At 34.5% G+C, this 19,526-nt stretch overlaps 2 protein-coding genes across 3 annotated transcripts; both read right to left on the minus strand.

Annotated features, from left to right (window-relative positions):
* Positions 1-1,258: 1,258 nt before the first annotated feature.
* On the minus strand, positions 1,259-4,621 carry LOC111793284 (protein NRT1/ PTR FAMILY 4.3-like). Its single transcript, XM_087117830.1, has 5 exons — positions 4,444-4,621; positions 3,934-4,151; positions 3,275-3,715; positions 2,533-2,669; positions 1,259-2,352 (listed from the first exon to the last, which is right to left on the minus strand). Exons 1-5 carry the CDS (start codon positions 4,595-4,597, stop codon positions 1,476-1,478), a joined length of 1,827 nt encoding a protein of 608 aa, XP_086973956.1. The 5' UTR covers positions 4,598-4,621; the 3' UTR covers positions 1,259-1,475.
* A 6,520-nt stretch (positions 4,622-11,141) lies between these two features.
* Positions 11,142-19,079, minus strand: LOC111805567 (chloride channel protein CLC-c). Of its 2 annotated transcripts, XR_002816679.2 has the most exons (8): positions 18,648-19,079; positions 17,444-17,644; positions 16,489-16,666; positions 14,132-14,394; positions 13,403-13,672; positions 12,146-13,274; positions 11,503-11,667; positions 11,142-11,430 (listed from the first exon to the last, which is right to left on the minus strand). XR_002816679.2 is itself a non-coding variant. In XM_023690684.2 (7 exons), exons 1-7 carry the CDS (start codon positions 18,845-18,847, stop codon positions 11,581-11,583), a joined length of 2,328 nt encoding a protein of 775 aa, XP_023546452.1. In that variant the 5' UTR covers positions 18,848-19,079; the 3' UTR covers positions 11,142-11,580. The 2 variants fall into 2 exon arrangements, 1 of the variants encoding a protein (XP_023546452.1); XM_023690684.2 differs by having other exon boundaries at positions 11,142-11,667.
* Positions 19,080-19,526: the final 447 nt, after the last annotated feature.

Here is a 19,526-nt window from a genome sequence, read left to right on the forward strand (position 1 = left end):
AGTTATACCCCCTCGTGCTCTTTGGTCTGGGTTCAAACACAAATTACTAGAATTGATTTTCAAGAAAACTATGCACAGATCAGCCCATTTGCATTAACATCAATGGGTTATTTTTTTCTTATTACTTTTTTTGTTTTTTTTTTTTTTTTGTTTTTTTTTGTTTTTTTGTTGATGAGAAAAATATTTAGTTGGTTCCTGAAGAGAAAACCAGGTTATTGTCTTGTACCCAACTTTAACTCAAGAAGTTTCATCTCAACATGACTCTTTGACAGGTAAGCAATGGGATTTGCAAATGATAGGTGACGAAACACCAACATCCTCTGATGGGTGGTGGAAATGGAAATGGAAATGGAGTGTCTAATTTGACTCAAATCTCTGAGCTTTGGAGTTGGATTTAAGAACTCAAGGAAATATGTCATACAACCACTAGTGTTGAAACTAGGCCCCTTTTAATACTATCCAAGGAATTTTTAAGTTGTAGTGGAGGTAGATATTATGAAAACCAGGAATATGAAGGTGAATCAGGGTGTGGTTCTTAAGACTGTTTGACGTTTTATTGCTTTGGTTTGGGTAAGGGGGGCCATCCCAATCTTTCTGCAAGCAATATGATGTTTGTTTTGCCAAAAGAAGTTTGAAGAAAAGGGCTTAGCCCCATCAAGGGTAGCCGAGCTCCGACATCAAAACATGTTTGGTACATGTTTCCTTGTGTAAAGTTGTATGATTGACACCTAAAAAGCTTAGTACACATACTTCTTTACAGTGTTTCTACTGCATAACTATCTCTCTCCTATGTAAATTCCCTCATTTTCTCCCCCCTTTTTGACTTAAGTTTTATAGGGATATCATTATGCCCCTTGTGCATGCATCACATCACATTGGCTAGATCTCCTTGGGCCCCTTTTCTCTCTCTCTCCCTTGCAAGAAAGCACCAACCCTCCACTTAGATATTCCTTTTCTGTCAATTCATAAGTTTTTTAACGAAGGTTATGCATAGCCCCCCCAAAAATTAAGGAATGAAGTTGATGTGCATTTGTGGGAAGATTATGGAGAATGCATTGAATTTTGTCGATGGACCTTTGCCTAATAAATCTTTTCTTACCATCCTTTCCCCAACTTCTTTAAAAGTTTACTTTTTTGTTTTGTTTTTTTTTTTTTTTTTATTACTTTCTTCCAATTCAAAAGGATATTCTTGTAGTGGAATATTGAATGCTGCTACACTTTGGAAAGAAAGTTTCCATAGCTGCTACACTTAGGTAACGAGGCATTTACAGGGACTTCTACTTTTAATATTATTTTGATTCTTCTCTACAGAAGTACACATATATCACACAAACCCTAAATACATATATATCAAATAGATTACTTATATTCCTTCTATCAACTACCCAAGTGGTCTAGGCTGTATTGTCTAATTGTCTTTTTTTTTTTTTAAAAGGTAGACTGAAAAATCATTTAATCCAGGTACATAATGACCATCAACATTGTTCTTTGAAAAATTGTTGTTGTAAATGTGAGTTTTCTCCATGGTGAAGATTATCTTGTTGTAGCTTTTGGGAGAGAGATGGGGGATCTTGGAACCAACTGGACCAGAAGAGATAGTTAAGAAAGTTGAGGAAGCTAAGTGCAGCCAGCAACCAGTAGAAGAGATCAAGCCTGTCTTTGTTTAGGTTGTTGTCATGGAGCCAGCCTCCGTTGGTGGAGCTTGATGTGATCTTATTCACCATGGACACTAGCAATGAGCTCAAGTAAAACCCAAACGAGTATGAGCAATATGTTATGGCTGTTAAAAATGCTTGCATCCCTTTTACTGATTGCTTGTAAAAGAACTCAATGAGTCCAACTGCTGTGAACATCTCTGACAATCCAAAAATAAGGAACTGTGGTGTGATCCAGAAGATCGATATCGTCTGGTTCGAATCCACAGCTGAATCTCTCCTCTTTTTCTCCATTATAGCTGCTGAAACCATCGAAAATGTGGAGAGGAAGAGACCAAAGCCAATACGTTTTAAGGGTGAGATTCCAGAGGTGTGGCCAGTGAACTTTCTAGCAAATGGGACAAAGAAAGTATCATACAAAGGGACAATGAAAATGAGCATAATGTAAGGAATGGACTGAAGGGAAGCGGGAGGAATGTGGAAGGATTTGGTGAGCTGAGTATTCATCAAACTCCCTTGTTGAACAGAAAATGTTTGGAGCTGAGCCAATATTGTGTTGAATATAATCGTGCAAGCAAATATTGGGACAACTGATATCAATATCTTCACTTGCTCAACCTGAGTGGGAGTGCACAATCTCCATGGGCTTTCCCTGGTTGTTCCATCTTGGCTTTTGATACAAGCCTTGTCCAAGAACCTGAAGTTAAATTATGGTACAAAACTTCATCACCATGTCCAAAACTTAAAATTTTGATAGAGAATTTGGCTTTTATGTTCAAAAGACTTGAGCTTGTTTAAGGAAACTCTTTAAGGTTAAGTTGTGAAGTCCTTTGAGACGTCCAAATCAAGTTCAAAATAGAAAAGAAAGAGGACTTGCCTGAACTTTTGAGTGGGAATAAGGTTGGCAGAATGAGAGGATAAGGCAACTTTATGATTACTGGTTTGGCTTCCATGAAGCATTTGAGGGTTGGAAGGACAAACTTGCTTTCTCTTCAAAACAGCGGCAACAAAGACCTGAAAAACATATATATTTTCTTTGGATTAGTATGAGAAATAAAGTAGTTTTGATCCCACTTTTTTAGGACAAAATGACTCAGCAGACAGCACTAACTTTTATGTCTTTTCAATTCATACATAAATGTTACTCCTTTTTTAATCAACATAACCACATTATTTTCAAATAGTCTCCCCACTATGACCCTAAAATATTTACTTTCAAATTCCCATTATTTCTTTAGCTCAAAAATGGAAAAATAAAATCTCAACATTCCTAGCAGATTTCAATTCTATTTTAGTAACACAACACTTCCAACACAAAATCCCGCTTTTGTCTTCTTCGATAAACTTTTATATCGTATGTTTGATGAACATATAGTTTAAGATTCCTATAAAAACAAGACGGAAATTATACTCAAACAAGAAGACAATTTAAAAGGAAAGGATTAAAGGAAGATAATAACCAGAAGAAAGTAGAAAAAGGAAAAGAAAAGGGATATATGGTTTAGGGAACATGTTTGAGACACAAAAGAAAGCTTTTTCTGAAGGACACAGAGTTTCATGGTAAGTGTGCACAATACTAACACATGTAAAGTTGTAAAGAAAGAAAGAAAGAAAATTACTTGAAGAATTGGGATAAAAATGGCTCCTTGAGGGGGTTTATTCCTGTAGTAAAAAATACCGCCAACCAAGCTGATCAACCCCATAGCCATAACAGCAGCTGAGACTCCAAATCCAACGTCCATCCCAGAATGGGTTTGGATCCAAACAACAAGAGTGAGGGCAATGAGCTCCCCAATTGAGAAGGCAAAATAAGCAGCATTGAAGTATGTTGAGAGCCTCTTGGATTGGCTTGGATGTTGTGGAGTGAACTGATCAGCCCCATGAGCTATCATGTTGGGCTTCACACACCCACTCCCAAGAGCCACCAAGTAGAGTGCCACAAAGAATATCAATGCCTTTATCCCTTTGGCTTCCACGCAGTGATCTCCTTCACTTAGCATGTTGCATTGGGGTGGCTTTAGTTGGGGAAGATGAGCCTGAACTGATAGTAATATGAACCCCTAAAACAACACACTTTTTAGCATTATTTATAACACCGTTTTTCTTAGCTAATCTATCATGTATGCATGCACATGAAAAAACGGTACTTTTTCGAGATTATATATGTATCGGCTATCATGGGTGAACCTAAATATAACTCAACTAGTAAAAATATATATAATCGATCGAGAGGTAAAATGCTTTGGATTCAAACCAAAAAAAAAAGGTGGGAACTTACAGAAAGTTCAACAAAGCCAAAGATAAGCATTGTCCAAAAACTCCCAAGATAGGAATCAGAAAGGAAACCGCCAAGAAGTGCCAAAAGAAACACTGTCCCAACAAAGTTTGTCACTACGTTTGCAGATTTTGACAGTGAAAAGTGCATCTCATTTATCACATATGTTATCAGATTGTTCCCAACTGCAGCAATCGCCATTATCTCGAATGATTGCAGCCCTGTACGGACCGTATACAAAGCGATCGCTCTATCAGATTCAAAACTATCACAAGTTAAATATACGAGATGGAGATTCAAAACTATGACCTTTCCCTAAAACCCACTTCGAAAAAAGCTTTTGGAACCATTTAAAAAAAATTCAAGCCATACCCTTTAAACCGATCGAATCCAAAATCAATATAAAAAAAAAAACGAAACGAGAACTTTTCTATTTTGATATCCTATTTCTATTCATTGTCAGTCACGTCAGCAACACGTAAGAATGAGTCGAGAGAGAAAGAGGGTCGTTACCGAGAACAAAAGCAGCGGCTCTCATCCCGCCGTGGGCGACGGGGTTGGAGGGTCTTCCTCTCCAATCAACAGTGAGATCCTGAGAAGGCATGAGATGGGTGTCCCTCCTTCTCTCAATGTCCATATCCATATCCATTTCCATTGCAATTGCCATTTGGTAGGCTTAGTGTTGTTTGAGGTGAAGAATGTGAGGCAAGTTGTGGGTTTGGGCGTTCCATTTATAAAGCCAAAATAACTGCAAAGGCCCCCACCTCTCCACCCATCCATTTTTCAATAATATAACTTTTTTTTTTATTTTCTTTATCAAAATCAAACTCCCCTTTTCATAAATTCTTTGTCCATTATTCAGGATTGAATCGGGAAATTAAATCAAAACCCACACGCACTACAAACATGTGGATAACAATCTCACGCAACCAAATAAAAAACAAAAGATAGTGAGGTTTTGTGTTGGTGGCCCTCTCTTTCAGATGGGGTTCACATCTTTATACACCTTACCTTTTTTTTTTTTTTCTCATACTCCTCATTTATTTCTCTTAAAATATGTTCGTATGTACTTCCGTAGACACTAATTTAAACATAACTCAACTGGCTAAGAGGTTAGGAGGACAAATCTCCACTCTAACGGTTAGAGCTTCACGTGTAGAAATTTGAACCTTTTCGAGAAAACAAATCTAGCCTATATATTTTTGTTGTATAAGTGTGAGATCCCACGTTGGTCGTTGGTTGGGAAAGAGAATGAAACATTTTTTTGTTGTATAAGTGCGTTTTAAAAAGATCCGGAGAGAGAAAACCCAAAAAAAGACAATATCTACAAGTAGTAACCTTGAACCTCCTCCTCCCATACAAGATTTGGTTTTTAATATCATAACCCATAATTTGAAAGAGGATTATATAGGAATTTTAGTTAAAAGATATTCTAATAATTATATGTGTTAACATTCTCGAATAATATTGTAAATAGAAAATTGTTGTCTCCATGATCGGTTCAAAGTTATAATATTTAGGAATGGTGACGGCAGGGCGAGAAGATCCTTAAAAAAATGAAAAACAATACTTCTTTCATAAAGCTTTGAGAGGAAGGAACACTTTATTTCATTTTTTAAACCTAAAATTACTTTAATAATACCCATTATTTATTCAAAACAAGGATTAATTAATACTTAATTCGATCTAACTTTAATGTTCATTAACAAAACATGTCGGTTTTTGCCAAATATGTTCAATTAATTCCTTACAACTTTAAAAGAATGATAATAAGAAACAAAAAAAAAAAAAAAAAAAAACTTTAGGACGTCTATTTAAGCCGAGGGAATCAATTTCTCAAAGAGGGAACCCTCGTGTAATTCGAGGGAATCGCTCTCATTCAGATATGATCTCGGTTCATTCAAGTACCTATTCTTTACTCGAGTGTCACAAATTTTGACTGTCTTGCAAATTTAGTGCACTAATAATGAAATTTTAGGTTACTTCCTAATTTAATAAAATGTGTTATTCTACCTGATTTAAACCCTAAAAGTTTACGACGTGCATGTTTTTACTTTTCCACTTTAAATGACGTAAGCATGTATATAGTAACGAGCCCGAATCATACAAAAATTTAGAAAATAAGATCGTTATAGATTTGAATGTTTTCGATGTTAATTATAGAGCTGCATAAATTTTTGTTTCTAAAGAATGCAAATGAAGATAAAATGGTTCAAATATCTAAATAAAAACTTAATGTGAGCAAAAAAAAATAAAAAAATAAAAAAATAAAAAAATAAAAAGATAAGTAACTAGCTTGGGTTTAGTAGACCTGATCTGGACACGTGGCATCAAGTTATTGGGTTGTCGGCAGAAAAAGTCAACAATTTGTCACCTCGGGTTTGAATTTTTTTTTTTTTAAGTACAAAGTAAAAAATAGTGATGTAATGTGTGGGAGACAAAGTGGCGACATAACATCTTAGTCCCAAATGGATTCCATTTAATTTCTTTTTATTACCCTTATAATACATTACTTATAATATTAACCAATTGTATTTTTATTTTTATTTTTTTATCCTTTTTCCTTATTAAATTATTATGATATAAATTAATACACATCAAAATCATTAAAAACATGTTTTTTTTTTTTTTTTTTTTTTTTTTTTAAGAATAACAACGTTAATTAAGAATACATGGAATCTTTGATCTTTTGATCGAAGAACATGTTAATTACGGCCGAGAGATTTAACCCTAAAATTGATAATGATATAAAATGGAGCTTTGAAATGTTACTTTCAAATGGATTCAAATCATAAGGGTTGGATAACCTAATACATAGAAACTAGACTAAAATTGATGAAAGAATCTCAAAAATTCCACCTAATCTAAACCCTTTAGAATATGACAAGACATTTAATTGAATAATTCAAAATTTAAGGGCTTCAAAAAGTACAAAATCTTAGCCTTTTTATTTTAAGAGGATTGGCTTTTCGAACAGTAGTCTCACATTGACTGAATAAGAATAATATAATGGTTTATAAATAAATAACACTATTTTCATTGAAACGAGATCTTTTGGATAAACCAAAAGCAAAACTACGAGAACTTATACTCAAAATAGATAACTTCTCCCTACCCGATAGTCGTTGTTGTTGCCTTTTCTAAAATTTTTTTCTTGAACCGGGGCCAAAAGCTCAAGCATACGTTGCTTAACGTAGGCGACGCAAGAACAAACAGGCTTAACTCACTTGTTGCTGGGAAGTGAGTACCGCACAATCGCATGTCTACTGCTATCGAAGTGCGATTGTGATACACAAAGGTCAAACCCTTTAAAAAAAAAAAAAAAAATAGCACTTTCTTCTAAATAAATTGAACTTGGACACACGGGATGAACTATATATTTATTTATGTATTGAAAGAATGATAGAGGCTTCAAAACCCTAGGCTCCAACGGTTTGGAACGTTTGATAAAAATTAGGTCAAAAAAGGGGAAGGAATGGGTTGGTGGTTGAGGTACCCTTAAACCCTACAATCAAATATAATATCAATTCTTTTCTCCTCCTCTTTTCCAACTTTGGTGCAATTCCAACACTATCCCCACCCTTTCTTCTTAATTGCTTAATCTTTATCTCTTTACATTCTCTTTTTTTAACGTGTTCCTTCTTCATACTAGCTTCGGTCCAACATAAACATTCAAATTATCCATTTTAAGCTCGAAACATTATACAAAGTGCTTAGATCTATTTTTGGGAGCTACCCGATTAATATTGTAAATTAGAATAATTTATGATTTTCGGAGTAATTACAAAATAATATTCATCGAGTAATTTATTTATGATACGCATATATTAAATAATTATTACCATATTTGACTTAATTTGTGTTGCTAGCTTTAATTTAATGGAAGTAAAGCTTCACACACATGTGACCCATTTACCTACCCTCTAATGCATTAGTGCTTTCTCAACTATCTTTCTAATTAATTATTATTTTATTATTATTTTGGCATTGTGGTATAAAATAAAGGAGGAAAAAAAAACATTTTTTTATTTATTTATAAATTTCTGATGAATAAAAAGTCAAAGGGTTTGACATTGAGAAGATCTAAAGTGACAAAATTTTGCCGAAAGCTTTACTTTTTTTAATAGTGGAATTTTGATTTGATAGAACAATCTGAGTACTCGTGGGTTGAATTAGGTTGAAATATTTTTTAAACTCAATTTAATTGTTGGGGTCGAAAAAGATAACCACATGGAATATACTTCATGATAGGTGAGACTTACTTTTTTACGATCGTTTTTTCGGTTCTACTTTCTCTTTCAAGTAGGGTTGGATGCATAGTAATTCTCTACACACGGTTCATGTAGCCACATATGAATATTTTGTGATTTAGTCTTATACAAATTTATTATATAGGATACTTTTATTCATATGAACGATTTAAATCAAATTATTTATAACAATTACAAACCGAACCGTACTAATAGTATTACCAATATAAGATACTCAATCTTATCAATATACTATAGATTATTACTTAAACATGATTCTCTTGTCTAATAACTTAATGTTGTTCATGATTACGCTAATAACCTTAAAATTTTCATACAATGGATAATGTTCCAATGTTAAAATAAAGAACGGGAGAAATAGCGAAAGGAAATCTTGGGCATAGGCATAGGAAACTATTAAAATCTTATGTGATGTAGACAACACAAAAATAAATGAAATTTGAATGAAATTTGTAACAAATTATAATGAAAGTGAGAGATATTGAAATCTAATAAGAATAATATATATATATATATATATGCATCTCCTTCTAATTAAACCCTAAATACACCACTTTTCTAGAACTCTTTATGTTTTCTTTTCCAATACATAGCCTTCTTCCTAGCTTAATTATGAGCTAGTTTCATAGATTTGGTCATGTAGTTCCATGTTCGTGGTTCAAGTTTGATCCGTAATTCATCATTTGAAAGTGATATTGATATTGTGTAGCAAATTTAATGGATCATAATATTTCTCTTTTTAGGAGTTATTGTGTTCAATAATGAATAAATTATTTTAATTTGCAGATTTTTAGGGATTCATGGAGGTCGTGGAAGTTTTGCTATAAAATTAGTGAACTTACTATTCATGTAATGCATATACTATTATGATGATAGTCGAGAGTTACTGAAACTGATGTTTATTTATGATTTAATGTGTTGATAGGAATGTTAGTCACGTGAGTTACAGTAATGCTATGCATCATAGTTGTGAATGGTTAAACGAGCATACTTATGCCCCTAGTTAGGCCTAGAGAGTATAAAGAGACGGTTGCTTAGCGGGCTCATGTGCATGTGTACGGGTCGTGTGTAGGGAAGAAAAACAGATCTTATTATTATTATTATTATTATTATTTGCATGAATATTATTTATGGTTGAGATGTGACATGCCCACATTGGGCTACTTGAATGGTTGGCATAGGCCAAGGCGTCCCTAGTGCTATTATGCTCATTCATTTTCTTCCCTTGTCACAATTTGTTTCATCATCACCATCCATGCACAAACACATGACACAGTCTTCTAAAATAGCCAATCCACACTTATTTAATTATTTAATTATTTCATTATAATTTTTATTTTTCAATAATAGGTATGAAAAATAGACCGTATAAGTCAACGGTTAAAAGATTAATTTAAGATTTAATGTATTTTAATGGAGCGTTTAAAATTACAAGGACTAAATTCGCTCTGATGCACCAAAATAATGAGTTGGTGGTTGATAACGTATGTCTAAATTGACCTTTCTTTTTTTTTTTTCTTTTTTTTAAGGTTTAATCATCGATCCCTCTTAGCCCAAACTACGCTCTGCCAATGCTTTTTTTGTTTGATTTTTCTATCTCAACTTGACAAAACCATTGAATTATAACACTCTCCTTTAGAATTTTGGGATATAATAACACTAAATTTGCCAATCTGACCCTTTGAAATTACTACCAAAAACTTGCTTTTTTTTTTTCTCAATTATTAATTATAGCCCATGGGATGAGGCCTAATCACTCCTCTTTTTCTTACAACTCACCCTTATCTTTTCTTTTTTTTTTCTCTCTTTTCCTTTTGAAGCGTATCTCTAACTTTGCTTTGTCACAACTAAAATGCTCTGATACCAATTATTAGAATAGAAGTGGAAGTAAAATCGATCATATTCATAGACCTATAAATATAAATTAAATAAAGAAATAAAAATTTACGGGGCTCGAAGAGAAGAAACTCTCCTGCCAATTGCTTTTCGGCAAATACAAAATGGTAATGACTCCACATTTCAAAATAATGTTAGACAAGTTTTTATATAGACATAACAATATTAACGTTATACATGAATCAAGATGATTCATGTATCAATATGAGAGATGAACCAAATGAATTCTAATAGATGCATGCATAGGAGAGAAGAATGTATCAAAAATGTTAAAGATTCATGAACCGATTTTATAAGATAAGACTCCTTTACCAATTCCTCAAATTTGACCTTGATACTAACACAAACGCAATACATATATGTATATATGTATGTGTGGATGGATGAATGTATACATACATATACATACTTACCATGGGTTTGGTCTTTTAAACTAGAGTAGAGTGTAAATAGTCGTTATCAATAACGTGTAAGACTCGAACTAAAAGATGATAGAATGAACCTGGCCTTCTTTAGGCTCATACGTCGATCAATTTGATTTCATAAAAAAGACTAATTCACTTTTAGTCATTTTCAATCGATTGGATATAACATTAATAAATTTGAAACGAATTATTCTTTTAGAGTTTTCTAATTAATTTATGATTTTTAAAAAATTAATAGCTTAATCAAATCTTGGTTTTAACGAAACCAAGCCAAAACAAACTGCTAGACCTTTAATGGTCGAAGTTGTATGCCAATTTTTTTCTTCATTTATTGTTTTCTGCTTGCTCTCTATTTTAATTACATGTAATTCCTCTCTCATCTTTTTATGATCATTTACACAAAATTAAAAAGTTGAATACTTATTATAAAATACATAAACTAAACTTATTATTTTCTATTTTAATTTATCAAATTTGAGGTTGTTCATTTACTTGTCACCTAAACTTTGACTTACAATTTAAGGTCGTTTCTACGATTAACGTCATTTAACGTTTAACTAAGTATAACCTAACGTGCCTTCATAAATTCATTTGACATGACATAATAATAACAAATAGATAGTAGAAAAAATGTGGATAACTCATAGTAAAATGGTACAATCTGTCGAAGAAATTTAATAGCTCGCTCGGGAAATAGGATATATATTACACACCATTTTATTCTCGAGAGCATCAACCGAAACGGGGGAAGACTACTCGTACAAATAATGATTGAATGAGTTGATATTGACATGTAAAAATAAATGTAAACAATGGGGGGAAAGAAACCCACTAAACAGCTCTGTATATGCAGGTCTGTTTGTGTAGTATAACGCCGCTTCAAAATTTCCAACAGAATGGTATAGACGCTGAAAACAACTGATGAATTTTGCTCCCATAAAATAAGAACTCAACAGAAGGCAAAGTAATAAGGGACGAACCTTGCTTGCTCCACATGGAGAAATTATTTCAGGACACCATCGCGTTGTAACTGATAAAATCTTGAATCATTTTTCCTACTAATGAGGGTTGAGATACGGGTAAAGTCCCAGAATATATTCCGGCATGAAATCGTGCCTTGTAAGAATTCCAGCAATAGGAGGCCTCTGCAAAAAAATTCACCACTGCTAAATCATTGCTAGACTAAACAAAATTAAATAGAAAATGTTGAATCATTGCATCAAATACTTGTCTTTATACACCTCAATTGATCATGTAAATTAACAAAAGGAAAAAGTGGTAAGGTTAGGTTTGTGTTGAATAATTTAGTGAAGTATTAATAGCAGAGAACGAGCAGGAAAGTTAAAAGACCACGAGAACTTCTACAAATTTCTAAGAATTTCAGGCATAAAGATGAAAAGGGAAAGGGCACCATATCCAAATCATCGATCAGAATAGCAGTGACCCCGAGATCAAACTAGCTTGCCTTCCCCAAGGATGAATGCATGAAGGTAAATGCATTGGACGACATTATATGTGATCATAAAGCAGAGACGGTGTGTAGTGACTAAAATCAAATATAGTATGCCACAGAGACAAAGTTTGCACATTGATAATAGCAAAACGTAAGGAAGTATCTCTTACCCCGGGTGTCTTCGGAACCACCAGTAAGTGCCTCAAGCCAAGAGCGTGAAAGAGAATCGCTGCTTTAGCCAGAGACATTGTTTCTACCACTGTGTAAGGCGACGTATTTGTGATGGGATGAAGATCAACAAACATTTCCATCTCCTCCTCGTTGATGTCCAAATCTTCCAGTTTCACTCCTTTGCCAGAACCAGGTTTAGCAAAATCATATGCTTTGAAGCTCCTCAAAATTTCTGATCTAATTGACGTCTTTTTCTTTGTAAATTTTTTCTCTTTAAGCAAAACAAGTAGATGAGACCTCAAAACAAGCCCACAAAGCTCTGAACTATCTGAGAAAGGTGGCTCATCAATTACAGGAAACCCATTGTGGTTCGTCATTTTCAAAGCATGCATAATGTTATCGACCTTCTCAATCCCAGAGAACGTAATTAAGGGACCAGAAGCCACACCACCAGCGACCAATTGCCTCATAAATGGTTCTGCATGGGCTTCCATAAAAGGTAGTCCTTTCATCTTCACAATCTGATCATAGACACCTTTATTAAAAATATCTGCCACTGACTTTGAAATTAGAAGAACCAACATAAGTAATGGGAGCATCAAAAGGTTATTAGTAAGCTCAAGGAGTATGACACATAGAGAAACAGTCATTCTCATAGTGCCACCAAGGAAGGATGCAGCTCCGAGAAGGGCATAGAGACTGACATCAAGAGTGGCAACTGAACCAAATAATCTCCCTACAATGCGACCATAAGAGGCCCCTGCCAGTATTACAGGAATGAAGAGCCCCGAGGGCACGGCAATGCCATAAGTAATAATGCCAAGAAAATAGATAGAAGTAAAGAAGATGAAAAGTGAGGAGAGCTGAAATTGCTTGTCAGTAGCAGATGTGAACAGGTTGCGGATGACATCATCATTGGTATTGAAAAATAGCGATGCAAGATCATTATATTGGCCAGGCGGGCATTGGAAATTCTTGTAGTTTCCTGAGCGACCAACGGTTGGGCATTCGTCTTCCAAGTTAGGTGGGCAAGGTAAACATTGTGAGAGCCAAGGAAGACCAAATGAGATACATGTTGTCAAAAGGGAAATGCTAACAACAAGAATGACTTTCGATCCAGGACCTCTCCTGAAATATAATATCAACTGTCAGTGAAGGCAAAACTGTACAATAACAGGACTGTAAATGGTCTAAAACAAAAACAGAGGAAGTTAACTTTACTCCCACAATTGTAAAAGACAAAGTTCGGAGCATACTCATTTATGATGCTGTAGGTTCGAAGGACCTTATCCACGAGGTAGTTGTAAAGGCTTCCAAACACACCACCAATAACTCCAAGTAAAACAATTGCAATAAGATCTGGAGTGCCATAAGTGGAGTTTTCTGTATGAATGTTAAACATGATGAGACCTCCTTCACCAAATAACCCACATTGCCCCCCTCGGCAAAATTCCATGAAACCCCTCAAGACAACGGCTACTACAGCAGTAGTGAAAAAGGTCCTCCAGAGAAGAGCACTCCTCCACCTACCATTTCAACAACACAGATTATCTATCAATGATGATGGAGAGAGAAGATGAAAACCTCATAAGCTGTACCTGGTAAATAAGATACAGAATTGAACCTACCTTCGTTCCAAATGTTCCTCATTGTTTAAGAAAAAAAGTAAATAGATTCCGTGTGAATGTGAAAGCAGTACAACACATTCAGTAAAATCAAGATACCGGAGGAAGCCAAAAAAGACAAGACCACGGTTAACATTGAGTAAAATCAAGAGTCAAAACTTCCGGCATCTTATCTCTATCAACTTAAATTTCCTCTCTTAGCCAAGTAAACTAAGCTATGTAGGTTTAGACTCTGAATTTTCTTTTCTAAGATCAAGTTTGTCTCTAATATCCCTAGAGGTTGACTAAAAACTGAGCAGCCAAAAATGAATAATTTGGTGCTGTGGAAAGAGAGAGAGAGAGAGAGAGAGAGAGAGAGACCATGAAGCTGCTTCTTCAAGTGCAAAGAGAACGCCACCAACTGGAGCTCGAAAGGCAGCTGCCACACCAGCTGCTGCACCACACGTGATCAAATCCCGCCTGTCCCTATCATTTTTGAAGTATCTCAGCCACTTCCAGGTCAAGCGGTATTTGCGAGAGCCTCCTTGTCCCAGTAATGAGGCAATGCACGCACCAGTATGAACCATGGGCCCTTCCTTACCCACAACAAATCCACCGGCAACAGCAAATATAGAGCCAAAAATCTGCCAAGTTAACCCGCATGGTTATTGAAAGATTTTCTAAAATTTATCATCATAATGGTTAGCAGCCGCCAATTTAAGATGTTCTCAATTTCCTAAGGACCATAAACACGAGAGAGGCTTTGAACTGCTTACCTATAATTAATGTTTACAATTTTATCAATGTTCACTTTTTTTAACAAGAAACGGAACTTTTAATTGAAAAAAATTAAAAGAGACTAATCCTCAAGAGATACAAACTCCACAAGGGAGAGAGAATAAAACAGAAAGATAAAGGAAAGATAAAAGCATCCCAAATCAAAACAAATCTTGAAATGAAAAAAACGACAAAAAAGCTTAAAAAGATAACACAAAGAAGAAGCTGTTAATCTAGCAGACCAAAAATGACTGAACCAATGAAAGAGATCGGTTTCAGAAATCCTTTGATTCCTCTCCAACCAAAATGCTGAAAGTAAAGCTCAAACTGAGATCATCCACAATAAGCTTGACTTATGAGCCCAAAAAACCCAATGAAAAACCCCTTGAGATGTTGTAGAAAATCCACTGAACTTCGAAATAAAAGAATAATTTGAACCAGCAGGCCAAGGCAAAAAGAAACAGCAAGTTCTTAGTGTTCATTTAGATCTAAATTACTAAAGAAGACGGCCCTTCAGAGTCATACAAACTGATTTAACTGCAATAGTGAGTGAGACAACGAATTGAGATAACATTCTCATCACAAGGGTACTGGCAATAGGACAGTCTTATTAGCCTTAATGAACACCTTATTTTGTTTGTTCTTTGTTTTTATTTATTTATTTTTTTTCTTTTTTGGGGGGGGGGGGGGGGGGGGGGGGGGGGGGGATGCTGGACAAGGTTAATCATTCATTAGAAAAATATGTATAACTATTAATAGTTATTTTTTGAGAAAAAATACAATTGATTATATAAAAGCATAAGCAAGGAGGAGGAAAAAATGGAGATGTCCTTAGCCTAGTAGTATCTAAGATACCAAGACGCCCAGGATTAAAAGATAATTTTTTTACTCCAGTTTCAATAATATTCAAAGGTTAAACATAACAACAAACTAACCCACCAATAAAACTACATGACGAAGGATCGACAACCAACTAAAACTAACACATTAAAACAGAAACTCTAAAACAAAAATGCCACTCCTTGTGGTGGTATGTAAAAACTCCAACTGACAAAAATATGTTTTAAACCGGATCCACCTGGAAAAAGTGAATCTGTGGAGGGGTGTATCATCTTTTCAGTGGAGACAATTCAAATAACCAAAATTTGGAAGTTCATGTAACTCCTCAGAATCTTTGTCTAGCTACTGATATTTTCTCACACCAAAAACTCCCGGTATTGAAGTTTATCATAAAATTGAAAGTCTACATAAAGTAATCATCAAACTTCCCTTGGAAAAGAGTTTCAGAATAAGAAAAATTATTTTTAGAAAGCAAAACAGATCTTTGGAAGCTCAAATGTTCGAACCATTTCTGCTTTAGTAAAGGAAGTATAAGAAAAAAAATCATTTTCTTCTACCTGGTTCTGCAGTAAATGAGCCCTTATCAAAATAAGGACTCAAACCGTGAAAAGCCACTTGACCCATGATCGCATGAACCAGATCTTTTTCAATGATTTGGTTGGACTGATATAAGAACCACTCAGAAAATTCGTAGGGACTTTATGGAATCTTCAGACACAATTTTCCATGCACATCTTTCTAGGACGGAGTAAATTTTCAAGTCCTTTTAGAATGCCCTTCGTATATTTCATTTTTTCAATGAAATAATTCTCTCGTTAAAAATAATAGACATTAAAGTTAAATAGTGTATCCACTTAATACATGTGTGCATTATAATAGATGATATATTTGCGATGGATAATTGATACATGAGGATGATCATATCACATGGTGTATTGTATTAAGAGGTTTCCTTATTTAGAAACTAATGCATGTTTCCACTCACAATGATAACCTAGCTTTTATTTGCATCGGCTGAAAATACTTTAGCATTTAGGATCCTAGATCATTCAAAATAGTTTTGCTATATGCGATGGTGATTCAAGAGAGAGAAAATGGGATGTTTCTGCAATGAGACTTACCTTCACAAATAAGGTACTTGGAGCCAATATAGAATAAGCATCTATACCATTGAGGTATGCTTTCACCTCAGGTATGCCAGAACCTGCAGCAGCAGGAGCAATATAGGCACAGAGTGCGGCAGCAGAAAAAGCTAAAACAATATTGGAACCCACATATACTGCAAAAGCCAGATAGTACCTGCAAAGAATCTAGGGTCATCTCATAGTTGGTGTAATATATAATGTGTATGAATGACACATAAATTTCAGATGGGTATATGGAGAAAGAAACGCAGCAAGAAAAATCATAGAACCCAAGTGAACAACTTTGCAGTTCGGTGAGATTTTGAGATCATTCAAATCAATTACAGTAAAAGAATTTTTTCCTCAATGAATTGGTATACTTGATAATCACAGTATAAGAATAATACAACATTGTGCTGGATAACAAATACTGATTGAGAAGGTGCCTGAATCCTCAAACCTCATGACATGAAAAGTGGAGAAGTGCTCAATTACCTGGTCTCAGAAAGTATAAACCACATGATCAGGATTACCTTATATTTATTTTTAAGTTCTAAGAATTCCCCTAATGCAAACTTGGACCATGTCTTGATTAAGAAGGCGTAACAGGCAAACTATTAATTTTAAAGGGAAGAACACAATGATCAAGAAACTCAAACAGTTCTTATATTATTACTCTATTAAGCCGGTTACTATAGGTACAACACAACAAATCCTAAATGCTTAAGCCATCAGATCAAAATTAATTTATTCACTTATGTCCTTCTTAACGTTATTATAAAAGAATCATACATAACATAATTATTGGAGTACCTAACCCCTTTGTATTGAATTGTAAGGGACAGAGAGCACTCATTATCACAAATTCTATTTGAAGACTTGAACATAGCCTTGTAAAATTCTTTCATGCTATGTGAATCGAATACTAAACTGCATGTCACTCAAAGCTTACTTTTCCTGGAGCATGAGATTGTTCGTCAGCAGAAGTTTACGACCAGCAATATTCTCAACAGCTATGTTGTTGAAGAAGCCAACGAGTCCTGTAACCAAACCAATAAGAAGGCACAGTGCCCATTTGAGGATAACATACTGAAATATCTCGATCTTTCTTCTGGACCTCCAGTCTTGCATGAAAAGGTCATTCTCAATAATCCTGTTACAAATGTAAAAAAAAAAAAAGAGTGAAGAATTTATTTAGAATCAAAATAGCCTATCTAAAACATTATTTGCATTCCTAACAGAACAGTAGAAAACAAGAACACCACAGAAAGTTTTAGATTGTGAAAATCTAGTAGTCCAAGATAAAAGAATAAAGAGGTCATTTTTGCATTTTTTTTTTTTTAGTTGTAATTAAGCATAATTTTCTATGATCATGCAAATTTTTACTTATTTCAAGTTGAATATAGTTAATAAAACACAGATGAAATGAACAAAAGGGAAATAACTCTCAGAGTTAGAAAAATACAGGAATTAAGACTATACAGAGAAGTCATACGTACTCAAAACAAATTATTAAATAACAACTCTCTTTCTACATTTATTCACAGAAGAAAAGTTAAATAGCAGAAGAACTAACAAGGCAACCATCCTCTTGGAATAGCTTAATAGGTCACTAATCCAACATACTTCCAGAGGAATTTCAAAAATAAAAGGCCAAGACATCCAACCAATGGCAAATCCAAATCCCAAAGAAAAGAATTTCTGTTGACTACTGAAAATATCACTCAGGATACCCTGTTTTTTGCGTAGGCCAGTTTATGCATCAATTTCCAATTCAACAAAGTTAGTTAGACAATTAGATGCAAACAAGAAGAATTCACGGAAAATGAGCATTTCTTACAACATACCATACAAGATCATCTGATAATTGAGCACAAAAGATAAAAACAGAACCAAACCATACACATGAGAAGCGCTTTTCCCATACCCTACATTGTTGGAAAACAAAATAACATGCAGAACTTTTCAGGAAAAAAAACACAGCAATCGGAAGGAAAACAAAGAGGAGAAGTTGAATTATGAACAGTAGAATCCAATTAACCAAAAATGATATCATCCACCGCATAATCCCAAACGCAAAGAAAAGAATCAACAAACAAAAAATCAATCCATCGGCTCATTAAAAAAAAAAAAAGTAAGGAACATAAACAGCATACTCATAGTCAAGACTCTCAATCGGACAGATATTGGAACCAACAATGGCGAGCTGAGAGGTGGTGCTGATCCTAGCAGTACTGGAACGCAATAGCGGCTCCCCTAGCGTCATCGATATAGAATCTCGATCCTGTGAGAACAGCGATTCCACCTGCCTCTCAGAGCCATCAATTTCGCGGGCGTTCTCTGAACTCTCGTCCATCGGATGAGTGGCGTGTCGAGTAACAAGCTTCGCAGGCCTTGGAAAACGATCAGAAAGAGGGAAATGAATGGGATGAGGAGGTGGGATGGAGGAAGATGGAATGGAGAAAGGTAAGTTCTGAGACGGTTTTGCAGTATGAATCTTTCATGGGAGAGAGAGAGAAGAAAGTTTGTGGCGTGAGGATTAGTCCTGTTAAGAAAGTTTGACGCAGGATCCCCCTGACGTCGCAAATGCCAGCTCACCTCACCCATCGATCAACTTAATCTAAAATTATTTTGGATAGCAAACAACCAAAAAAATATAAACAGGAATGTGATCCCTTTCCTTTTTATTAATTAAATTACAAATCTCGTGATCCATTCCTTTTGTCTCTGATTTGAACCCTCGCTCATGTTCATCTCAAACCAAACATATTTTACCTCTAATTAATTATATACTCTTTTTTTAACTACAAATTTTTAGACTTTTTTATTTAGTTGTTGTTTTTAAATATTTTAAACAAATCTACTTATAATTAAAATCTTATTCAAATATTAAACATTCACACGTCACAACTCATCACTACTATCGTTTATAAAACCTTAATATTCTTAATATTTATAATAAGCTTTGATATGGTTGGGTTAGATTATAACCTTATTTTCAAGTTGACCCAATTAAAAGAATGTCAAATTCATGG

This window comes from Cucurbita pepo, chromosome 1, assembly GCF_057944985.1.
Source record: "Cucurbita pepo subsp. pepo isolate OVF chromosome 1, ASM5794498v1, whole genome shotgun sequence".
Taxonomy (NCBI): Eukaryota; Viridiplantae; Streptophyta; class Magnoliopsida; order Cucurbitales; family Cucurbitaceae; genus Cucurbita; species Cucurbita pepo.